General features: G+C 42.1%; 1 protein-coding gene across 1 annotated transcript; it reads right to left on the reverse strand.

Annotated features, from left to right (window-relative positions):
• Positions 1–420: 420 nt before the first annotated feature.
• On the reverse strand, positions 421–25,758 carry PROC (protein C, inactivator of coagulation factors Va and VIIIa). Its single transcript, XM_083738613.1, has 16 exons — positions 25,430–25,758; positions 24,821–24,909; positions 23,766–23,926; positions 23,166–23,190; positions 22,640–22,750; positions 21,303–21,449; positions 18,730–18,824; positions 17,754–17,871; positions 14,969–15,550; positions 8,737–8,897; positions 7,969–7,993; positions 7,462–7,575; positions 6,874–7,008; positions 5,056–5,387; positions 3,898–4,015; positions 421–2,203 (listed from the first exon to the last, which is right to left on the reverse strand). The coding sequence occupies exons 2-16, from the start codon at positions 24,900–24,902 to the stop codon at positions 1,629–1,631; spliced, it is 2,781 nt and encodes a 926-aa protein (XP_083594739.1). The 5' UTR covers positions 24,903–24,909; positions 25,430–25,758; the 3' UTR covers positions 421–1,628.

Here is a 25,758-nt window from a genome sequence, read left to right on the forward strand (position 1 = left end):
GACGTTCTGTTGCACAAGCAGGTGTTTTCTTGTACAGCATTGAACACATCCCCTTCTTTATACAAGAGAAAGGTACACGTGGGATACTAGAAATCTAAGTGGACTTGAAGAAAATACTTTGCTGCTGTTTTTGTCTGATGGAATTCTGCTATCAGGTTATATAACTGCCTGTTCTTCCTTTGCTCTGTAACATTGATGATGAGAATGAGGAAAAATCGCTTTTAATTTCAAAAGCTTTCTATAAGCGATCTTTGTTATAAAATATAATTTACAATAATTGAATAATCGTGAGAACGTCACAAAAATCCATGTCTTAATGCAATGTCATTTGTTGAACCAGTTTCCTCTTCGTTATATGTAAACTGAAAAGCAGAGATTAAATCAGTTTTAGACCTGGCATGTAAACAGGGGCAAAGCCATGGCTTGAAATCTTGGTTTATTTAAATCCCCAGTTTCCTGGATTGAACATAAGTGGAAACGGTAGTTTAGCAAACCCAGAGGGAATTGCCTTCTGAGGAGAGTGGCAGCACACTAGTTAGTACTGGTTGAAATAAATCGGTTTATCAGACGCAAGGTTGTTATATCTGAAATGTGCCTGAGCACAAACATATACTAGTAATACTTCTGGTATTAGAGAGATCCATCCCTAGCCTGGTGGCACAGTCCACCCCCGAAGACATGGATAGTATATTTATAGAAGCAAAATGAAATAAATTTAGACACGACACATGGGTGGGTGGTGAGATCAGTGTCTCTCTGAGCAGCTCCCTGCTGTGGATGTAAATTGCCCCCTCATTGTTCATCAGTCTCCACAGATCAGCAGAAAAGAGAATTGGCTACACCCCATTGTGTGAAGATGGCCCTTTGGCCAAAGAAAGCTAGCTATTCCTGCTCTAGAGAATTTAAAGGAATTATACCTCTCCTGTGTTGTTGAAGAAAAAGAAAGAAAGAAAGAAAAAAACAGTATAGTAACATAAGTGGCTAAGTCTATGCCAGAATAACTTTCCATATTGGACACTTGAAAATTAATTTAATGATTTTTTTTTTATGCCATTAATCTGAATGGGTGCCAGGGAGAATCCCTGACACGACAGACCAAGTATACATACATTTCCCATGCAAAACAGCAATTGCCTACAATTCTTACGTTCAAAAACAAGTCCAAAAATACGACTGTTACTTCGTAAAGTATTTGGGGTTACTTAAGTCACCATGCTCAGTAAGGTGGGGGGCTGCAGACTAGATATTTAATGAAGTTTAAGTTGGAATAATTATGAGAAATAAATTGCCATGGCTAGGTAACATTGATTGCTTGAGTCCTCTTTCATATCCTGGTTACTGCTTCAAGACTCCTGCAAGATGTATGTGTGTAGAACAGTGAACTAAACTTACTACACACTATTACTCAAAGGAAATTGGCTACAAAATCTTCATTTTAAAAAAGTTATTAAAATAAAGTTATCCCCAGCTGAAGATGTGTGTGTAAATTCTCCCATGCCTCATATTTCTGGATACTGGAGCAACTTTCAAGAACAGCTGAGGAAGCGGTCCTGCAGTGTTAACTCTGTACACAAGTACTTGCAAATAGTTATCAAATGTGGAGAGAGTATACTAAAAAATTGCTTCCGTTACAGGGAACGTGAAAGTCCTTCCGAATCAGTCGTGCTTTCAATGGTTTCTTTTATCCATGAAATATAGTTGGATACTCGTGTGTAAGCCCCATATTTTCCCACTTCGGCGCAGCCTTCCCCCCAACTGACAATCCCCAGGAGATACCAAGTGCTGCGATAAGCTACAGCAAATGGTCCTCCACTGTCTCCTTTACAAGCATCTTGTGCTTCTTCAGTATAGCCTGCACAAAACATGTTGTCAGTGATGAGCTTCTCGGTTGACGGCCGGCAAGTGTCTGCGCTCACAATAGGCAAGCTGACTTTCATGAGGAAGCGAGTTGACTTACCCTTGCTATGTGTAGCACCCCATCCACTAACCATTCCTGATGCCCCCTCTCCAATCAGTAAAGTAGTTAGCTGAGGGTTAGGAAGGCAGATGGGGAGTACGTGCTCGCTGAAAACCACACTGCTGGTCAGCTGGATCAACGCAATATCATTGTTGAAGTTTGTAGAGTCATACTGAGGATGTTTCCAGTACTGTCGAACTCCCACCTTTTGTTCATGCCGTTCTCGCTGATGTTTGTCAAAATCTCCTGAAAGGCAAATGAAATGTAAGAAGAGTGTGATACCTTTGTGTAGTTAGTTGTTCCTAATGGAAGCACGATAGGGGGCAGGGAATTAAAGCTGATTTTTAAATAAATAGGAAAAGGATCCAAAGAAACCAATTTTAGTGTGCAGAACCAAAATGTTTTAAGTCACAGTCTCTTATTCAATTAATGTTCTGCCATAAGTCTGCAGCTTATGTGGGTATTAGGTTCCAGGGATCACACCAAAAGCCAAAACTGTGTACAGGTGTCTCCCCACTTACACAAGGGTTACGTTCCAGGACCCTGGGCACATAAGCGAAAATCGCATAAGTGGGGAGCACCCTCTAAAAAATCTCTAAATGCCCATTTTCTTCCTGCTCTCCAGCTCTCTCCCCAGTCCATACCAAAATATCTGGAGTTGAAGCTCTTGGGTTGGCTGGAAGCTGGAGTATGCGTGGAAAAGCAGCAGCTGCTGCTGCACTACCCCACACAACAACTGTTAGGTGGGGCAGCTAAGCAGCCTAAACAAAGCCCCACTATGCCTTCAGTCTCTTCCTCCACCCAAACTGACATCCTCTTCAGGCTCTGGGGAACTTTTCTGTAGCTCTCTCTTGCCATTTCCTGGTATGATTCTATCATCTATCTATCTATCTATCTATCTATCTATCTATCTATCTATCATCTATCTATCTATCTATCATCATCATCTATCATCTATCTATCTATCTATCTATCTATCTATCTATCTATCTATATCTATCTATCATCTATCTATCTATCTATCTATCTATCTATCTATCTATCTATCTATCTATCTATCTATCATCTATCTATCTATCATCATCTATCATCTATCTATCTATCTATCTATCTATCTATCTATCTATCTATCATCTATCTATCTATCATCATCATCTATCATCTATATCTATCTATCTATCTATCTATCTATCTATCTATCTATCTATCTATCATCTATCTATCATCTATCTATCTATCATCATCTATCTATCTATCTATCTATCTATCTATCTATCTATCTATCTATCATCTATCTATCTATCTATTTCCTTCCTGGCACTGGAGGTATACGCTGTCACACACAGGTGGGGGTGGGGGCACGGGGCATCTGTGTATTAAAAAAAACATTGGGTTCAATGGCAGGTGCCATTGCCAAAGTCATTTTTCCCATACAGTGGTACCTTGAGTTACAAACACCTCAGGTTACAAATGCTTCAGTTTACAAACTCTGCTAACCTGGAAGAGTTACCTCGAGTTGAGAACTTTGCCCCAGGATGAGAACAAAAATCATGTGCCGGCGGCACAGTGGCAGCAAGAGGCCCCATTAGCGAAAGCACGCCTCTAGTTAAGAACAGTTTCAGGTTAAGAATGGACCTCCAGAACAAATTAAGTTTGTAACTAGAGGTACCACTGTAAATTGCAGGTTTGCTGTATTGCACTTCAATATCAAGTCTTCCATGAAAGTGCACCTACAAGTTTAACTTAAAAACTGGCAATTTGTTGGGTCTGATAACAACGTTGGAAAAGTTTGTAATTATATGCACTAATCTCAATGACCTTGAAGGCTCTTTAAAAAAAATAGTGAAACAATGATAGATGTAAGAGCTCATTGTATCTTCTTGGGGGCATGCTTGGAAAAGAACAAACCATGCAATCTTTTGATTGTCCTTGTGGCTCACCTACAGTAACTTGATGTGGGATAACTGTATCCAGGCAGTGTGCTGCAGTGAGCACCCACCGACTGCTGATTAAGCTGCCACCACAAAAACCGTAACCTCTCTTATTTTGGAGCAGTACCTGCGGGGAGAAGTAACACTGTTGATTCACACAATCAAATATGCATACACTCTACACAGCACTCGTGCCTGCCCTGTGGAACACCCTCCGTTCAGACGTTGAGGAAATACTGTAAACAACTATCAGTCTTTCAGAAGACATCTGAAGGCAGCCCTGTATAGGGAAGTTTTTGATGTTTGATGTTTTACTGTGTTTCATATTTTAATTCCTGGAAGCTACCCAGAGTGGATGGGGCAACCTAATCAGATGGAGGCATATAAGATTGTTGTTGTTGCTGCTGCTGCTGCTACTGCTGCTACTGCTACTGCTACTACTGCTACTACTACTGCAGGCATGTTCAGATAGAAACCTTAAACAAGTTATGGAAAGAAAACAAAAACCCAAGGAAAGGAGATCAATAACCAGCAATGTAGGGAGAGCTGAAAGAATATATGTATGGGAATTTTCTTTAAAGGTAATTCAGTTATTTAGCTGTGAAACAAAAAGCAAGAAGGGGGTCTTATAGAGAGATATAATGATGTGCAGCAAATGTCTCTACGTATGTGGGATACATTTGCAGCTTCCCACAGGATCAAGCAAACAGACATTAGGGGACAATGTTCCAACAAAGGCCCATCTGCATTATACATTTGAAGCAGGATCACACCACTTGAAAAAGCCATGCTTTCCCCCCAAATAATTGTGGTTTGCTCAGGGTGCAATTTCCAGAGTAGTTTAACCATCACTCCCTCTTCTCGTGAAACTGGGAATTACAGCTCTCTGAGGGGAACAGAGGTCTCCTAACAATTCTCAACACCCTTATCAAAGTACAGCTCCCAGGATTATTTGGGAGAAGCCATGGCTCTTTAAAGAGATTTAAATGTACAGTGCAGATGGAGCCATGCTGTTGAAGGGGAGGTGATGACAGATGCTCACTGTGCAGACACAGTGCTATTTTGCTGTTTGTTTAAAGTTAATTCACTGGCCATATGACCCGGCCCTGCCATTGCACAACTACAACAATGTAAAGTGAGGCAATTTTGTCAAAACATTATCTGTACCTGCCAGGGACAGCCTCCTGGGCGGCAGAACGAGCCTCCAACTACCCTGGAACCATCCATTTCAGCAGTGTCATTGAAGTTGAGCCAGCTGAAGGAGTCTGTGAAGTTTCCTTTCATCTCTTCAGTGCCTTCTTCCTCAGCCTCTCCCTCCATTGTGTCATTCAGGCTTGCTGAGGAGTTGAAAGCCAATGACTGATTCCAGTGGGCCACGTTCTCCTGAGCAACTCTTGTAACCGTCCCAGTCATATCCCAAGCAATAGTTTGGTTGTACTCTTCTGATCCTTCCTTGTTAGAGCGTGTTGATCTCTTAACCAGTCCACAGGGAAAGCGATCTTAAAAGGGGTGGGATTAGACAAATTTGCTGTGTGTAAAGCAGTCTGTTTAGACAAGTAAATGAAGGTGGCAATACCACATGACATTTCCTGGCATTTATATCCCATAGCTTGTAACATGAAAAGTGAGGAACCTAAGGAAGAATAATCACTTTCAACACCTCAGAAGATTTTTGCCCCATCCCTTCTGAATCAATGAAAAAAAGGGGGGGGGAGAAACATTCCCCACCTCCTTAACTGTACCAAATCCTTAGAGATAGGGTTGGGAAGTCCCAGGTTCAAATTCCTCCTCAGCCATGAAGTTCATTAGGTGACCTTAGGCCAGTGGTTCCAACCTATGTTACTACCTCAAATGATTGGTATGAAAATAAAAGAGAGAACCATGCACTTTGCCCTAAGGGCCTAGGTGGAAACGCAGGATATACATGTAAATAATAAGCATTCAAAAACACAGTAATGTACAGATAGGCCAGGATAATTTGTTCCCATTTCTGAAGGGTGTGAATTAGTATTGGGAAACAGAGAGCCTAAAGGTTGGTGGTGTGATGCATCTAGTGGTTTTTTCCCCTGGGGGACGGGGACGGATGCAGGGGTATGCATACCCCTAAACATTTTGAAAATCTAAGTTTGGTCTCATTGTATTTCAATATGAGTAGGAAAATGAGAGTACAGTGGTGCCCCACAAGACGAACGCCTCGCAAGACGGAAAACCCGCTAGACGAAAGGGTTTTCTGTTTTTGGAGGCGCTTCGCTAAACGAATTTCTCTATGGGGTTGCTTCGCAAGACGAAAATATCTTGCGAGTTCCCACGTTTCCCCCCCGCTTTTTTCCGCCCTTTCCCTAAGCGCTAAGCCGCTTATCAGCTGTTCCGCTGATAAGCCGCTTCTCAGCTGATCACTAAAAGCCGCTAGACCGCTAATAGCGCTAATCCGCTAAGCTGTCAATGGGCTTGCTTCGCAAGACGAAAAAACCGCTAGACAAAGAGAATCGCGGAACGGATTAATTTCGTCTTGCGAGGCACCACTGTACCCCTAAACATTTTTTAAGAGAAAAAAACACACTGGATGCATCAGACGGGAATCAGCTGTTTGGAAATTCCTTATGGGGGTGGAAAGCTGAATTAATAATTTGGAGTAGCCATTAAGTGGCAGCAGGTGCAATTACAATTGCATAGCAAATAAAAACATGCTGCAAGATACAGTTCTTTTTAGTGGGATGTTTGGCTCTGGGTGTTCACAAAATGCAGGCTTGGCCCTAGGCAAACAATGAAGCATTCAATTAATATGGTATCTAAGTTGCTAGAATGATAGTGCTGGTATGAATGTAGGAGATACTTTTCACAGAATTATAAACTCATTCTAAGTAGGTAGGAGCAAGCCAACATTGCTTCAACTTTCAGCAGCAGGGGGGAAAAATGAGAATGAAGCATTTTGTAAGATGGAAAGCGCTATTCCAAAACAGGGGCATCTCAATCAGTATTAAGTACCTGACGGTGTGCACCTCTCCCCATCTTCACTTAGTGTATATCCCAACGCACAGGAACAGGTCACTTGAAGCGAACGTTCATTGTCATGGCAATATTGCCAGCAGCCACCATTCTTGTACCAGCATTCAGATTTCTCTGCATTAGAAGTATACATTTTATTTTGGATCATTATTTATCATGTGTAATGGATGCTATGATATGGCTGCAGAATAGGCAGTCATTATACATAACATGTCATAGATGCTATTACATAATAGCAACAGGTGCTGTAATGCAGCTACACGGGCAACAGAAGGATTTCTGCCAAAGAAGTCTGGAAACTGTAATATATCCCTCAGAGATAAAGGTTCCCAGCACCCTTAACAAACTCCAGTTCCCAGGATTTTCTGGAGGAAGCCATATGTTTTAAATGTGCATTGAACACAAACTCCAGTTCCCAGGATTTTCTGGAGGAAGCCATATGTTTTAAATGTGCATTGAACTGCTTTCAGTTTTGTACTTAAGCCATTCAGTGTTATTGGCTGGTATATAAATATCTTAGGCAAACAAGGTAGCAAACGTTCATATCAGCCCATATTCTGTGCTCACCTATTTCACAGTGGCTCCCTCCAAATCTGGGAGGACAAGTGCAAACAGTTATATAGCGTTTAACCTTGCAGATGCCACCATTCTTACAGGGATTCTCTTTACAAGTGTCCAAATCTGTATGTAAGGAGAGAAGCTTGTGATAAAAATCAAGGCATTAAAAAGATGGCCTTGAGGGGGAGAGAGGTATTTATTTATTTAAATGCTTTACGCTCTGCAATACACAACACAGTTATAACATTAAAATTACATACAAAATTAATGTCGGTAAAACTTTGTGACACTTAAACAAGGGAGATGGGGGAAATAACCTAACACATGTCAGTATACATTTAAAAAAATCCTCAGCCTAGCAAGCCAAAAGCCTGGCAGAAACAAAAATGTATTCAATGAACAATGGAAGATCAAGAGGGATGAGACCAAAGGAAACTTCTGAGGGCTTTACTGGCCTTCACTTTGCATTAGGAACCAGTTGACAGCACAAAAAAGAAGGAAATGAAAATCTCTTACTGTTGTACATGAACCAAAACTCCACCTGGAAAATGGTAAAAAATAAAATATTGGGTAAACAGGCTGGGTAAGCAGAAAGGACTTTCCATTTTTTTTAAAAAAAAATTATATAAATGATTTTCTGTATTAGTTAAATTAAGATACTTCTGATGGATGAAACTGCCTACTTCTATATATTGCCACCCCCATTGTTCCAATGCTACAAATCTTTGCCTTACTAACTCAGGTTCTTACATAGTACATTGATCCCATTCATACTGGGTCTGGGTCATAGGAGAGAAAATAGGCAGTGACCCCACCTACCTCTTTAGTATGACATTCCGTAGAACCTGCGGAAGTGGGTGTAAAGCCCCACCCATCATACTTGAGAGTATGGGTAAGGCAAGACACTTTCGTTATGTTTAATCATTGATTTTATTTGTTGATTTTAGTAAGTTATGAGTTTGAGTTATATATTTTCTAACTATTTCCCCCCTCTTCCTTGCCATCCTTTCTTCCATACGTCTTTTAGACTGTAAACCTGAGGGCAGGGACGGTGTTCATTTTTAAAAAATGTGCAAGTTGCTCTGGAAGGTTTTCCAGCTAAAGAGTGGGGTAGCAAATAATTACAAACAAACAATTATGATGCTGATCCATATGAGTGGGTCAGCAGACTATTCTATGCCCATCTGATGTGATTGACTCTGTGGGGTATTTGGATAGGTATATCTCATTGTATTTCACAAGTGTCCAAACCAGCATTAGATTTCCTCAAGTTCAATTCCTCACCGTTTTCTCCTCTGATTTGAAAATCTCTCTTGCCTCTTCAAACGAACACCTTTCTTCATTGCATTCTCTTTCCATATTTCCTTGGCGAACCTCCTCCAAGAAATGGTTGGCACGTTTATGAATTCTCAGGATTTGGCTTGCCTCGTCTTTTCTCAGAAAAACTACCGGTATGAAAGCAAAATGAGCTGGCACTATGAACCTTGATTCTTCCATTCAAACTGCAATCCTGCAGACTTCATTCAGCAATTTTATACCAACAATTTAGTAAATAAAAAAAATTAAGTAACTGACCAACAGTGTCACAGATAACTCAGTTCTCTCCCCCCCCCAACATAAAACCTGTCCCCCCCAATAAATTCTGGCTACACCCATGTCTCTCAGCATAGCAAAATGCAGCTCCCTGCTTTTCCCGACAGCAGCAACAGCAGCAGAATCAGACACAAAATGAATGGGTGCCCTGGAAACCCAGGGGAAAAGCACCAATCAGAAGAGCCAGAAGGAGAAGGTAAACCAATCAGATAAGCTGGAAGCAGGAAGACCCCTGAATAAGTTGTGGCTTGGTCTTTTGGCTTCTTTTAATCTAAGTGCTGCTCCTCTCCGGCTTCAAGTGCTGTTGCTGAGCTGCTGGAGCAGACGTCTCCCAAGGCAGGCCGCAGGCATCAGCACTGGCATCCGTGCCAGTGGCGGCCACTTCACCTGCAGACAACGAGCAGGTTCAGTAGCAGGATCTGCCACTCCTGGATCACAGAATCATAGAGTTGGAAAGGGACCAAAACGTCATCTAGTCCAACGCCCTGCAATGCAGGAATCTGAGCTAAAGCATCAATGACAGATGGCCATCCAACCTCTGTTTAAAAACCTCCAAGGAAGGATCGTCCACCACCTCTCGTGGGAGTCTGTTCCACTGCTGAACAGGATCCCGCCACCTGAGGCAATGGCCTTGTGACGTGTTGTTGTTGTTGTTTATTGAGTTTATATACCGTCCTATACCCGGAGGTCTCAGGGTGGTTCATCATAGTGCCGGCCCTGGGCCTAGTACCCTTTCATCACATACATGACAGAACATCAATTGTACAGTGACATCCACTAGACTCACTTTTGAAAGTTTGGAATAATGTTTCCCCATAGGGATCTGTGGTTTAGGCGAGGCAGTTGGGTAGAGGAAAGTGTTTAACAGGGGGGTGGGGTTATGTTCCCATGTTTCCTTTGAAGACCCAATACATTAAAAAAAAAATTCAAGCTGAAATCCTAAACACGTTTACTAGGAAGTAACACACTCAACACAATGTTACTTAGTTCCAAGTAAGCATGGATAGGATTCTGTTTCATGTCTCCTTGTGTGTAGAGCTAAGAAGTTAGGTAGGAGGCACACTAGGTCATTCCCCCACCCCCTTATGTAATACAGTAAGCGAAAGGGGAAAATATTTGCTGACAGTGATGCAACTCCAGGGTTAATCCCAGGGTAGAAATTATGCGAGTAAAATGGAGGCCACAACAGTGATTTAGGATGGAATTCCTCTTGTACTTACAGTTAAGTACTGATGGTGTTAGGTCTTAGCTATGGTATGGATATTCATATTGTCCTCTCTTTTTTACAGTAGCGGTAGCTAACCTGTGGCCCTCTAGCTGTTGCTGGACTACAACTCCCATCAACCCCTGACTAATGGCCATGCTAGTTGGGGCTGGTGGGAAATAAAGAGTCCAACAACATATGGAAGACCACAGGTTAAGCCATCTCCAATCTACAGTCACAGTTGCACTCTGTGGATAGTAAGTACCTACCTGACAATGAACTTGGTAGGCTGCTGTAGAGAGAGTACACTAGTAAAAGCAAGGCCACACCTGAGGAAACTTTAGCCATTATACAGCTGAAGTGGGTAGACTATTTAGCGGGATTTGGCGTATAAGTTACCTACACGTGGAAGAAAAAGAACACCAATGTATTGCTCAAACACAGGAGATGAAAGATAACCAGGAAAAATGGGAGCAAAACCGGGGAGTAGGGACTGGATTAAGGGAGAAACAAATATAAAAATAAAGGGATTAAAAGGCAAGAACAATTCACAACTTTGAAGGATTTTAACTATCATCTAAAACCAGTCAGTTAATGCATTGCAATAGTAACTCAGCTGCTCTGCTCTTACTGTCAAATCTGCATGTGGAGAAGATGGAAGCCTCTATTAAGTTCAAACTCAAATAGCAAAGAATAGTTGCATTTTATTGGTAAAGCTGATATCTTGAGCAGAGAAGCCAGTTCCTTTGACTGTCCTGTTTGAAGTCTGAGGAAGGTATCAGATTGGCATAGCTTATCCGTTGACTTTCTTACAGTTACTGATGGATGCTAGATAAAATTTTCAAGTAACACATTTAATTCCAATCTTTACAGGGTAAGGGCATCAAGCAACTGAAACCTCATCAGAAATGAAATGGTATGGATGTTGAAAGGAAATGTGCAAAATAAAAATTCCAGGTTCCATCTAACACCCCTTTTCCTAAAGGAAGCAGCCCCCAGGACAATGTGAGATAAAAAGACTGTGGTCTCTTACCTGATTAGGAAGGACAAAGTGCTATTTAGATCAACAGCAAAGAAAGCTATGGGAATTTATCTGTTGATGATTAATCTACCACAAATATTGACAAAGGAGCCTGGGCCCTCTGGATGGGGTACCTTTTCAGCTGAAAGAAGAGAGTATTTAATTCAAAAGCTGATCATCAGATCCTAAAATGTCATTACAGTGGTACCTCAGTTTACGAATTTAATCCTTTCTGGAAGTCCATTCTTAAACCGAGGCGTGCTTTCCCTAATGAGGCCTCCCACAGCCGGTGCCCTTCCACCATTCGGATTCCATTCTTAGACTGAGGTAAAAGTTCACAAACCAGGACACTACTTGTTTTGGGAGTTCGTAAACTGAACCATTTGTAAGCAGGACTGTTCTTAAACTGAGGTACCACTGTACTCTAATTATGGTGCTTTTTTAATACAAATGTTCACACTTCCAAGGGCTGTGCCCACCATCTGAGCTAAGCTAGGTGCCTGCCAGAGAGAGGGCCTTTTCCTACAATTTTTACCCGTATGTTCTCAATCTGCTTTTCATGCTCCAGGTCATGGATTTCTTCACAAGTGTACACATCCTTTATATACAATGCTACTCCTCCTCCCTTTCTGTTTGATCTCTTCCTTTTGAACAAGTTATATCCCTCAATTCCTACATTTCAGTCATGAGTCTCATCCCACCAGGTTTCAGTAATGCCTACCAGGTCGTATTTGCCATCCTGTATTAAAAGCTCCAGTTCATCTTGTTTGATTCCCATACTCTGTGCATTTGTGTAGAGACAACCGAAACCATGAATTGTTCCCTGCAGCTGCTTCCTTCCTGTAGTTTCTTGCCCTTTAGCAGGTTTCTGGAGTGCTACCTCTGTTTCCTGTGCATCAATTAAGCTATTATCCTCAGTGCCAGGTGCTCTTTTGTCGTTCTTATAGTTTTCTCTCTGCCCCTCAAGATCTATTTTAAAGCTCTCCTGATCAGATTCCCAAGACACATTCTTGCCAACTGCTGTGAGATGCAGCCCATCTCTTGTCAGAAGTCCTACTTCAAGGAAGCGGAGACCATGATCCAAGAAGCCAATTGCTTCCTGATGATATCACCTGCACAGCCAGTGGTTTACCTCAAGTATTTTCCTCTCTCTTCGTTGGCCACTAACTTCAACAGGAAGGAGTGATAAAAAGGCTACCTGTGCCCCAAATCTCTTTAACTTCCTTCCCAGTGTCTCATAGTCCCTTCACTATGTGCTGCAGGCTATGTGTGGCAGTATTATTTGTACCCACATGAATCAGAAAGGGGTAGTGGTCAGTGGGCTTTAGAAGACTTGGCAACTTCTCCATCACATTGTGAATCTTTGGACCTGGAAGACAGCACACTTCCTGTGACATCCTGTTTCCTCCACACAATACTGCCTCTGTTTCCCTCAGTAGGGAGTCACCTATCATCACCTATCCTCCTCCTCCTCCTCTGGGGGATAGCGGGAATCATTCTATGGGATAGGCCTTACAAAGTCTGCTTGGAGTGTTCTGAGGTCTGCTTCTGTTGTTCTCGAGTCTTCCCCTCTTGTTTATTGGATCTTATTTTGATATTGTTGGGATAAGTTACAAACTTATGGTTTGAGTACTTCCTACTCCTTCCTCCCAGCTTGTCATCTCAAGGCTGCAATTCCCTTTCTCTAATGTCGTCTACACAAAAGGTAGCAAGTACGTTATCAGCATACTCATCCATGGTCAGTAGCCTTGGATCTGATGGGGTTAGATCAAGAATGGAAAAAGACTCCTCCAAATCCTGTCTCTTTCTCCACTGAGGGTGGGGGTGGCAATAATTGTTCTGTGCACTGTACCTTTAATAGCCACCTTTGTGTCTTCTAAGGTTGGCAACTGCTGTCCTAGCCCAGAATCGGTGTCCAAGGTGAGAGCTTGGAAGCGATTTTGCAACTCTAATGACAAAGTGTGGTCTGTGACTGTCCTACTTCTGTGCGTCACATTCCTCCAGGGGTTAGACTCTTGCAATGGGCGATCTTTCTCCACCCTGGGGGGACCCCATCTATCTTGGTGCTCAATCTCAGTCAACTCAGTTCTATCAAGTAATTCTGTAACTTGTCCTGTTGCTTGAGGTGTGGCTAGGCAGGCCTAAAGTTGCTGCATCTTCTCTTCCAGCGAGACAACCAGCTTGCACTTAAGTGTACTGTTGCTTGTTCTCTGGCAGAATGACAAACGTGGCACAGGTGTTACAGGTCACTGCAACAACTCCCTCGCCCTCCATGTCTCTGGTCCTATGCACACTAAGAGACAGAACTCTGGGCCTCCCCCTTTAAACTCCCCGCTAAACGAGCTAAGTTTGACTGCTGCTGGTTGCTAACCCCTCCCTCAGTTTTGTGGTGCTATTATAATTTGGTGGCTTTTACCTGCTTCTTCTTTTGGTATTTACATTTTAATTGTTTGATTCTTTTTTGTGAACCACTCTAGAAATATGATTAAGATATCAAGACTTTAAATAAATAAACAAACCACTGCCTGAAATGCTTTCCACAATCACGTCTTCTGAAGGCATTGTGAACTTTTGCACCAAACTTTCTACGCATCTACTATTTGCAGACAAAAAAGATGTTTTCTGGAAGGCAAATGTACGTACTTCCTCCCCAGAGCCACAGTTATTTATTTTTATATTTTCTGCTTATAGCAGAAATATTTATAACTGTTAAATATTTGGTATTTGGGAGCTGGGTGACAGAATATATTGTTTACTGTGCGCTGAGACACAGTCTTTCCCTCAGGTGCTCAAGGCAGATATTTATATTACATTATATTAATAATTATTTTCAAAGCATTTTCAGAGGCTTGCTCAGTGATTAAGCAACTGGAAAACATAGAAAATTGCAACAGGCAATAAAAATCCAGCATAAAAACAAATCACAAAATTAAAAAGGCCCAGGCAAATAGAAAGAGAATAAACATGGAGCCAGTCAAACCTCTCAGGGGAGAGAAAGTTCTAAAAATACTACAATGAAAGCAAGAAATGCAAAATGTAAACATTAAGACAACAAAATTCTTTTGGCTCTTGGCAGTCTCTTCAGGAACAATATGACCTTCTCCTCCCCACCAGTTCTTTAAGTACAGTAAACATGCAACTTACATGGGGGTTACGTTCCAGGAATAGCGCATGAAGCCAAACTCACATATAGTCGATATACACTGTGTGCAATGGCAGGTAGGATTGCCAAAGTCATTTTCCCCCAGACACCCAACCAATTTCCACCTCCTTTTTAATTTTTTTTTTTTGGCCAGATACATAAAGCTGAATGTGCACAAGAGACTACCTCGGTCAGCCTGACCAGTGATGCCAATGGGTTACTGGGTGGTCAGTAGAACAACAGCATCTCCAATGTGTCTCTATGGCAGAACAGACCTTCTAAGCCTGTTCCAAGGTCAAGAGGTTAAAGAGGTGGCGTTATGGACAATAGCAACAAACTCTGTCCCACACGTGTTATTATGTGGGTGGCTGTGGCTGCAGTGATTGGCCTGCGGTTCCCAACAACCAGCCACTCCTGCATGTGGCCTTGGAACCAAACAAGTTGTCCACCTCCTGATTTAAGAAATGCAACACACAACACATACTCACTTTGTATACTCTGTATTTATTAGCAGAAGACAATGGGCATACCGAGTGTACTGCCAAAGTACTCCCTCATCCTTCTTTTGTGACAGTGTTTGGTGAGAGTATGCTATCTTTCATTTGCTGATAGATCCAGTCAAGATATGCACTGACTTTGGTGTAGATTCCAAAGTTATCAATTGCTCCACAGCCTTCTCCCCAGCTCACAAGTCCAATTAAGAACCAGGTGTTCTTGAATTTGGTGACCATAGGGCCACCACTGTCTCCATGACAGGAATCCCGGTTATCTCCCAGTATCCCAGCACAGAGCATGTTTTCTGAGACAGAATTCAACATAGAATTGACACAGTCATTCCGTGATGCCACAGGGATTTCAATATAATTGAGAACAGAGGAGTAATTCACCTTCGAGTCCTCACTCTGGCTCCCCCAGCCTGTCACCACAGCCTGTGTTGCTTCTCTCTCCAAGTGCCCTGCCAGCTTCTTGGAAGGCAGGCAAATAGGAATTGTGAACTTGTTGACAAGAACTGGGCGTTGTAGGTGCAGCAGTGCAATGTCATTTTCAGAGGTAAGTTCAGAGTAATTTTCATGAGGCAATAACTTGTCTGCAAAAATAGTTTGCTCACTTTCTTCTATTCGCCGACGATAATATTTACCTGTAAGGGCAATAGGCAAACTTGGAAAGTGTCCTTTCTCTTGGGATCTAAGCCAACCTTACCACTCTCAAAATACTTTAGCAGAACTCATAAAGAGGAGGTAGTATTTTTTTCTTGCATTTCAGGCTCAGCAAAATCCAAATCCATAACAGGAACAAGTGGCAGTATAAAAAAGGGCCTTTATACCTGCAGAATTTATGTGTAGAGTATAAAAGGCTTGTGTCTCTGCTGAATTTGTGTACATTCAGCAGAATTGTATACCACACCGTACTTGTAGCAGTGAGGTTGTACCATAAAAAGCACATAGAGGAAGAAGAGAGAGTGCAAATATATATCCAGATTTGGACTGAATCATGGCCAGGGAGAGGATTCTTACCGTTCATAAGCAAGTAGTGAATGAAAAGAATGGTTTTGTGCACTGTAGGGCTGTACTACTTAGAACTAGAGGTCAAAGATCATATGCTTGAATGTGCCCTTCCTGCATACAGAAAGCAATACATCAGGGAGAAATGCCTGACTAGCTGTTTTCCAGAAATACTGTTTTGTTGTTTTGTTTAACTGTGAGAACATCGTGATGCAACAAGAGCTCTGCTGGATCGGGCCAAAGGCCCGTCTATTCCAGTATCCTGTTGTCAGAGGGGTCAAGAGATGCCTACTGAAAGACCACAAGCAAGACTTAAATGCAACAGCATGCTCCCCTGCTGCAATTCCTAGCAACTTGTATTCAGAGGTATACTGGCTTCTACAATGGAGGGAGGACTTAACTAACATGAATTTGTTTAACCTTCTTTTGAAGTCACCAAAGTTGATGGCTATCACTACATCCTGTGAGAGTGAATTCAATAGTTTGAAGATGCACTGTATAAAGAAGTATTGAACTATTCTGAGAGAGGAAGAAACACTCTCTCCTTTCTACATCATGCAAAAGTTTATAACTTCTAACATGCCCCCCCTTTGCTTGTCTTTCCTCTAAACTCAAAAGGCCTTTGTCATACCAGCACCAGGAGTCATGCCAGCATGCAGAACCCATAGCTGCAACCTAAGGAAATGTTTTACCATGTGATTTGCTGATGTATAAATTCCATCCCTACTCAATACAGATTCAAGAAGGCATAGAATTTTCAGAAATTAATTCCTTCTGCTATCTTTCCAAAGCAGCACAAACCCAAGATAGATTTTTTATTCCCTTTATGTCAGTTCCATATATCAGGTTTGCAGTATGGTAACTTCCATAATTTCAGCAACAGGTGGCCAGATCTTTATATCTGTTCACATGTGTTAGTACCAGTCACCACATTTAGTCTTTTCAGTCTAGTCTGGACCATACTCCCTGCATCTATGGCTTGGACATTACTTAGTTTGAAAGAATTTAAATAGTATCTGTCAGGGGTTCAGAAGGAGAGACACAGGAGGGGGAGCAAATGGAGAGTGAGGAGGAGGAGTACGAGGGGGGGCGCAGGCAGTGACAGTGGCCAGAGTTATTCCACAAGCCTCTCTAGCGAATCGGAGGACTCACAGAAGGGAGCGCCGGTGGCCAGAGCGAAGGGGGCTCCAGGGGGGAAGCCCCAGGAGGAAGGGGCTAGCGGGGAGTCCCTGAGCAGCAGTTGGAAATCAGGACCAGCTTCTCCACCAGAGCGCAGTGGGGAGGGGGAGTCCCAGGAGTCGGGACCAGTGTCCTCACCACCAGAGGGAGGAGAGGAGTCAGGTTTGGCAACGCCCACATCAGGAAGCGGGGAAACGGTCAGAAGGAAAGTCACCGGCTGGGCGCGCGCGCCAAGTTCAAATGTACAGGAGCGCGGCACAGCAGGGAGCCCAGAAAGGGAGCCAGGTCCTAAAGCCCGCTGGAGGGAGGGGCAAGACTCAGGAGGCTCCGCGTCAGAGGAGTCCAGGAAGGAGGGAACCCCAGAGGGCAGAAAGACCCAGCGAAGGAAAGAACAGCGTAGGAGGTGGAGCCGGGCTAGAATCTTAAACTGGTGTGGGTGGAGCAGTGAGTCAGAGGGGACTTAGCCGGTCTAGCGTCGAGACGTGGGTCTGCGCGCCCAGAGCTTGGAAATGGAAACTAAACTTTAATAAAGACTTTTGTATATAACATCCACTGGGCGTTGGTCCTCTGTGAGCTGGGACCTAGCGGCAGTCCTGACAGTATCGATTGAGGGTTTTGCTGTCCCATATTAAAAAGAAATGCAGTCATGATTCTCCTTACCAAATGTCAGTTTGACTGTTCGTAGGCTTTTCAAACAATGTGCAGCTGTCAGCACCCAGGTGGGGTGAATGAGAACACCACCACACAAAAATCTGCCTGCACTATTGCTCAGCATAACCTGCAACGAATAAGAGAAAGAAAGCTATTGACTTCATTCATGTATCCTTGTCTGTGTGTGTCTAATACATCTGTGCTGGTTATTCTACCGACTTAGGTTCCTCCAGATGAGCTATTTATGCAGCATTCCTCCCAACTTGCTTGCACAAAGCTTCTGTGGAGTTTAGATTATATCTGACCTTTACTGAGCATTTGTTCCAATTTGTTTGTGGGAAGGTTATATGAGCATTCATCATCATTCATTTATTCTGATTTACTTGCAAGGTGTTTATATGTCTTCCCATTAATCATTTGTTCACCCCACACTTTTCATTGCATTTCCTAACTGTACAAAGTCTGTTTTTTTAATTTAAAAAAGGTATGCTTGTTGTGCTAGGGCGACAGAACACTTTAATTCACTATAATTGTGCAAACCTAAAATTTTCAGTATGCGTATGAATTCCACCAGCAAAATACTGACAATCTGGAAGCATCCCTCATATACTCAAGTTGCTGTTCTAGGTCTAGAATGACAAACATTTTCAGATGTCTTTTCAGATGTCTTTCTGATGCGCCTCATAAACTTACTTACAGAGATGGATGCATTAAAGCCTTTGGCAAAAACTGAGCTGAGTCCAAGTACTGCATCCACCAGAGAAAGCCAGGACAGGAGAGGGTAAAAAAGAGCACTTACCGTACCTGAAGAAATACAGGTGGGATCAATGATGATATGAGCAGCCAGAAGTATAAGAACAAGGGCTCACCAGGTGGTCTCTGAAAATAAGAGACACCCCTGGGGTTCTGACAATCACTGAGACTGACAGAAGCAGCAGGGCCTGACAAGCCCATTCAAAGGCAGAATATTTTTATTAGTTCTTACCTGCCAGGGACTCTGTCCTTTTCTTCCAGGTGTTCCCCCAATTACTTTAGCCGTCTTATAGCTGAAATTATGGAGTTTTCCACAGGCAAATTCCACTGTAAAAGAAAGAAAAAAGAAAGGCAAAATAAAGGATAACCTAGGAAGGTCTGTACAATTTCTATCACTTTATGGCAAAAAGAATCCAGCCCAGCCACCAAAGCTACTTTGCTGATTTCTGGAAGTTGTATAAATTATCTAAGCTATCTCCTTCCCAATTTCTCATTAGCTTAAGCTGTGGGAAATCCTGAATTCTTTTGGCTTTGTAAGTAATCTGTAGCAATAATATAACACACTAAAATGTTTTAAGTTGTGTTTGTTTGTTTGTTTAACTCCTTTGGTACCTTTGAGACCAGAACTAGATGTTATGCCAAAATATACAGAATCTTAGCCTCTTTCATGCCAAATAAGAACATTTTATTATTCATATGTTTGCTGCTGCGGGCTTCCTTGGGAGGAAGGGTGGGATATAAATCTAGTAAATAAAACAATAATACATTTATTATAGGATCTATTGGGTTCATGCATGTGAGCGGTCCCCCCGCCACCAGCATCCACACAATGTTGTCATCAGAATGCCATTTAACCCAGAGTTACCCTTTCAGGGGGAAATCAAGTAAGTAAAAACAACAACATGACAACCTGGTGTCCAATTTTCTGTTGCCAAATTGAACCTCCACTTGGAAACATCCACAACCCAGAGAATGTGAAATATGCCTCAGAGCCATTCAACATCTGCATGTTAGCTTAACCTTAGGTCTTTTTGTGCTCATGCGACTATTTTAATTTTAATCTATAAGCTGTTAATGTTTATTGTATATTGTTTTAAATGTCTATTTCACTCTTGTGAAAGCAGTCTCAGTTGTGCTTCTGAACTGGTCTTTGACCGTAATAATAAATTATTATTACTAACATGGTGGTAAAATTCTGGGCTCTAGCACTTCAGACTGCATGAGGACTTGAATAATTTTCAGTGCATCCATTTAAAAAAAAATAAAATAATAATTGCATATTGTACATAACCCGTCAGGAGATATTTTTAGCTACAGCCCATCACCCGAATATGCCAATTTATTACATGCAGGGAATTTGTTCTTGTTATTATTGTTATTATTAGAAACATGGAGGAATATATTACCCCATCTGAAGTCTTAGATGGTAGAGTCCAGAATTCTACAACCTAATTTTATATGTATTATTATTAGGTTTTTTTCTCATACGGTGACCCAAATTAAAGACATCCAATAAAATTCTAAAAACACAGCTATACAATGGTACCTCGGGTTAAGAACATAATTCATTCTGGAGGTCTGTTCTTAACCTGAAACTGTTCTTAACCTGAAGCAACACTTTAGCTAATGGGGCCTCCTGCTGCTGGGCGGCCGCTGCATGATTTCAGTTCTTATCCTGAAGTAAAGTTCTTAACCCGAGGTAATATTTCTGGGTTAGTGGAGTCTGCAACCTGAAGTGTATGTAACCTGAAGCGTATGTAACCCGAGGTACCACTGTACAGATAAAAGGCAGGACATACAGATCCCACCCCACTAAAGGCCACCGTGCCACCCTTCTTTTAAATCTAATTTCAGCAGGGAGAGGGGACACTGTGGACATCAGGGGAGACCTCTGTGGGCACCTGTGCACATGCCAGCAACATGTTGGCAACCACTGCCCTAGTACACATGTTTAAGATGCCGTGGAACTTATCTAAGCATGAGCTAATTCCTATTTGCAAAATGGCAACCTCCCCCCCATCTAAGTGCATTGTACTTCCTGAACATATACAGCCCCCCCTCTATTGTTGTCCTGTGTATTTTGGGTCTATGGACCACAATAAAGCTGTGTGTGTAAAAAAAAGTATGTTTTTTTACGCTCTCACAGCATAGCATGGGTTGTGGGTACCTGGCATCCACTTGAGTTGGCTCCCTCATTTTGCCTAAGGGTAGGACTGCCCTCATTTCCTTTCTTATATCTTCATAGTAACAATTAAATACTTGTGAATGCAGCTAGAGAGGCAATACTACTGAATAGTATTTAGAGGCCCAGTATACCTGAAGGAGCGTCTCGACCCCATCGTTCAGCTCTGAGGGCCTTCTGGCAGTTCCCTCACTGTGAGAAGCAAAGTTATAAGGAACCAGGCAGAAGACCTTCTGGGTAGGGCGCCCACCCTGTGGAACCCCACCCCCCTTTCAGATGTCAAGGAGATAAAGAACTACATAACTTTTAGAAGACATCTGAAGGCAGCCCTGTATCAGGAAGTTTTTAATGTTTGATTGTATTTTTAATATTCTGTTGGGAGCTGCCCATAGTGGCTGGGGAAACCCAGCCAGATGGGTGAAGTATAAATAATAAATTATTATTATATTATTATTATTACATGGCTATACCACGATGCCACAGGCCACTGAACAGGAAGAAGGAAGGTGGGGGGGGTCCACATACCTGATATTGCAAAGAGACTGAATTATAAAATTATGCCTTAAATAATGTGGCTGTCTCTGATTTGAAAAGCCAAGCTCGTGCTTATCCATCTTTCTTACCAACAGGTTCACAAGAAGTATAATCATCAGCCAGCCGATAGCCTGAAGCACAACTGCAGTAGCGGTACTGGTCATTGTCTTGTTGGCCCTCATTACAGAAATGTTCACAGCCACCATTGGAAATTGAACAGTTGGTGTAGTCAACCACTGGGCATCAAAAGAAGTAAAATACATGTTAAAAGGAGGCAGTCCTATTCCTTGAAGGAGCTATTTATGTCACTCAACCTTCTCCTCTTAAACTGTGAAGAAACAGAACAATTTGATGGCTGAACTTATTCTTTTCATTATTGAACATTTGTCTCCTCCCTCTCTTATGACACAGCATTAACTTTCTGAACATGGTGAGCTGTGCTGGAAATAATGATTCTCCTCGCAGTGAACTACTGGGGGTGGTAGTGGAATCCAAACTCAACAGGAGAACAAACTTGACTGACTGTGTTGCAGCTGGAGATAGGGGAGGAATTTGATTTAGTTTGCATTTAAAGGCAAAAACTACAGAATCCTCACTTTCCCAAACAATATGCAAACAGAAACATCACTGAGTGAACCTCTGTCACCACGATTCATAGCTTGTCCTTCCAAGCTCACCTGAAGCGAGAGGCTGCCCATTACAGGCAGGCACCCACCTAATAAGGGGCACCTTTGAACTGTGGGTCAGGCTAGGATCTGGTGGCTGTCAGATAGCTCAATCTGTAGTTTCAAAACTCTTCTCAGGTTGGAGAATTGCTTTCTACTTGTATGCTGCCCCCCCCCCACCATTTTTAGTGGGTCTGTGGCTCCTGCCTCAATACAATACGTACATAGATTTAACAGCCTATATATGAAGAAGCATGTTTACTGAATGAATTGGATTACCAGTCACAATATACACCTCTTACATTGATGAAAGTTGCCACCACCATGGCCCTTAGCAAACACAAACCTTTTGCTTATTTGTTTTTTAAAAGTGCCAACAAGTAAGACCTTTCCCTCTGCAGCAATACCCTGGGGACATGCTGACACGCTACTAATGCTGGATTAGAGAGCTAGTATTTGTTGATAACTGAGCACCAGTAGTATGTTAGCCTGTGTGTCTCCTGCTCATGGAGGGGAGGGAGTAAACCTGACTGCAGGCGGAATGTCCTTAACTTCTCACTACTTAAAAAGAAAGAAGCATAACTTTTCCATTTGCAAGTTCTGTAGTTAGTGTACATCAAGAAAGGGGCTTTAGAACAGCATGCATATTCTATACGAAATTGTTGTATTATCAATCTGAACTCGAAGGAATAGAGAAACCCCTTATACAAGAACAACAGATGCATTTTGATAGTAAAATGGAGAATTGAAGATTATTTTACCATATTGGCACTGGCGCCCCTCCCAGCCTTTGTTACAAATGCAGTCAAATCGTCCAATGCCGTCTCGACAGGATCCATCGACACATGGACTGGATTCACACATATCTCCATCTGAAAACATATTTGCAGGGAAACCCAGACCATATGCCTTTTTGCAAGGGAAGAGTTAACTACATCACCCCATTATATAAATTTGCTCTCTTGGTTATGCTTCATCTACAGAAAATATTAGCAGACACAAAAGCGTTAACTTGCTTAGGATACAGGGGAACTTTACAATGGAAAGTTCCCCTGTATCCTACTGCTTCCAAACTACAGAAATAATTGGCTAATCTGTGACCTCAGTGCTCGCCCCCAAGGGTTAAATCGTTGAGATCTTCCAGTGTGCTGCGAACCTCGCTATTAAGGAAATCTGTAGAAAAGTCCTAATAAAACATATTTAAATATGGTGACACACAAATACATGGTAGAAAAAAAGAGACAGAGATTCCCACTACACTCAAAGGGGTGAAACTTCTTTACTTACCAAAGTACTTTGTCCAAAACTCCAGCTGAAAGAAACAAAATCGAGGTTAATACTTGAAATGGAGTCTTCTCCATGATTCGACATGGATTCTGCCACACAACATTTCGGTGCAGATAGGAAAATCAACCTCCTTGGAACGAATTATTATTGGAGACCACCTACGCAATTTGGCACAAAAAACATGACAGCTGAATAGATTCAGCATTTGGGGAAGCATATTACTGCTTTACAGGGGTGGCCGACCCATTAGTTTCAGTGAGGCAGTTGCCTCAGGTGGCAGGGCAAGCTGGGAGGGGCAGGAGATCTGGGCCCACAAGGAGCACACCGCTGCAATTTCCTGCATTTGCCATTCACAGCTGCCACTTGGAAAAGCGAGGCCACAGCTACCGCCACCTGCACCTCTCCAACCTCTTTTTTTCTCCCCCACTGCCTACAATGTGCTGGGGCTTCCCTGGCCTGCATCTAGTCACCTCAGGTGGCAACGGAGGGGGGAGGAGCAATGGAGGAGGAGGTGGCAGTGGCAGGGGACGCCATTTTCTGTTTTACCTCAAGTGGCAATGGGATTCAATGCTTAGTTCCCAGTCTTTAGCAATAACTTACTGTTGCTTCCTTGGTTTCAAATATTTCACTGGCTTCCTCAAAATCACATACTTCCTCTCGGCATTCCCGTTCCAATGAGCCCTGCTTTAATTCTTCCAAAAAACTATTTGCCCGCTTCTGGATTTTCAGCACTTGATTTGCTTCTTGGCTGCTATAAAATACTTCAGGCAGAAAACAAAACAAAAATATCCATCTGGGCCATTTATAGCAACATCATGCTATCTGCAGTCACTTATTCACAGTGTATTCCCCATTTATTTTATATAATGGATGTAGAGGAGAGGGAGAAGAGTTTTTAAAATAGTAAACACTAAATACTGAGGGATTACTAAAACTTGGAAAGGAGAAAATAATGTTGACTTTAGCAGTTTATTTATTTATTAGTCACTTTTCAGGGTTAAACCCTCACAGAGAAATGTGACAGCAATCAGAGTATGAAGCACTGAGTGAATGGAGTCAAATAAACATATGTAAGATGCTGAATTAGATAACCAACATTCGCTTAAGGGAAGTCAACAGTGAAAAATGTTTTTAAGGTCTTGGATGCCAGACCTGAAGGGGCCAGGGAAATATTAACTGAAAAGATGTTTCACAACTGCAGGGCCAACAGCAGGAAGGCCCTGCCTCATGTGTTCACCAACATAACCAATTTCACCAGTGAGAAGAGACATATGGGTAAAATAAATCTTCAAAATAATCCAGTTCCAAACCGTTTAGGGCACCAGCACTCTGAACTAGGCCCAGAAACACACTGGTAGCCACGGCTGCCACTAAACTATCAGAACAGTGTTGATGAATACTGGGGCCTACCTAACAGTGCTTTGCAATCAGATATACTCTATTGTACACCCCTCCTTGCCCAGACTGGCTTCCATGTCAAGTGAAAGCACCAACATTCTAACTCCCTATGTAATCTGAAACTATTTTGAAGAGAATTCTATAGAGAGAGAATGCAACTGTCTCTGGGGCTTGTGCCCTTACTATCGTACCCATAGAAATTTCATAGGACACAGTGTATTTGATAAAGAGTAATGCAGGAAAGAGGAAGGATATACCTGAGCCTTCATGTCCACTAGGCAATATGAAGGCAGCTGAAAACACCGAGAGGGTAAAGATTCTCCACATTGCACAACACATCACACACCTAAGAGAATAACCACCGAAGATCTGACCATTTGTTTTAAGGAAATACAAGCTCCTATAACACTATATATTTGTATTAAGATTTAATGCAGTTCCACATTTATAACTGTTATAGTTTACACAGGCATATATATCGTATGGTGGACAGTTTCATACTTATATTTAGACCTATGTACTCTACAGACATTGGAACATTTTTTCCACAGCCACCACTCCTGTTCCCATTATATATTTAACTAAATTATGTTTAGCCTTCACAGTAGCACATTTATCCTCCTAAAAAAAATTCTATGCAAAACACAAGTTCTTTACTGTCTTTAATATTGTGTGTTCCCAAAGCAAAAAGAACACCACACTCATGTATTTGGGGGAGAACGCCACACTAAATGTACTGCTGATTCTCTTTCCAGATTTCCCACTGTTATCTCTCCCACTTTTTACCTCTTCTGTTTTTGACTAGGTTAAAAAAATGTTTTAAAAAAGAGAATTAGTACTGGAAAAAACCCTTCCAAAAGACTTACTGATTTCACCAGCTGAATCACAGTTGTCTACTTTTCTGCCATCAGACTCTGAGAATGCTAGTTAATCCGTAACCTCAAATATTTACTCAGACACACACTCAGAGAGCCTTTGTTTCAGTCAAACAAAAACTGCTTCTATGGTATTTCTACAGAGCATTAAGGAAGACCAGGAATCACTTGCTTTCAAACATTTCTCCCCCCTCTCTGGCCTTTTTCTCCAATTAAAGTAAATGACTAGCTGAAGTAAATGTTAGCATTCCATGAACACAGCTATGCTCATAATCCTTGTGGGATTTCCTCCTTCTTAGAAGAAAGAAACCTAATCCACT

This window comes from Podarcis gaigeae (genome assembly GCF_964106915.1).
Source record: "Podarcis gaigeae genome assembly, chromosome: 5".
NCBI classification, from domain to species: domain Eukaryota; kingdom Metazoa; phylum Chordata; class Lepidosauria; order Squamata; family Lacertidae; genus Podarcis; species Podarcis gaigeae.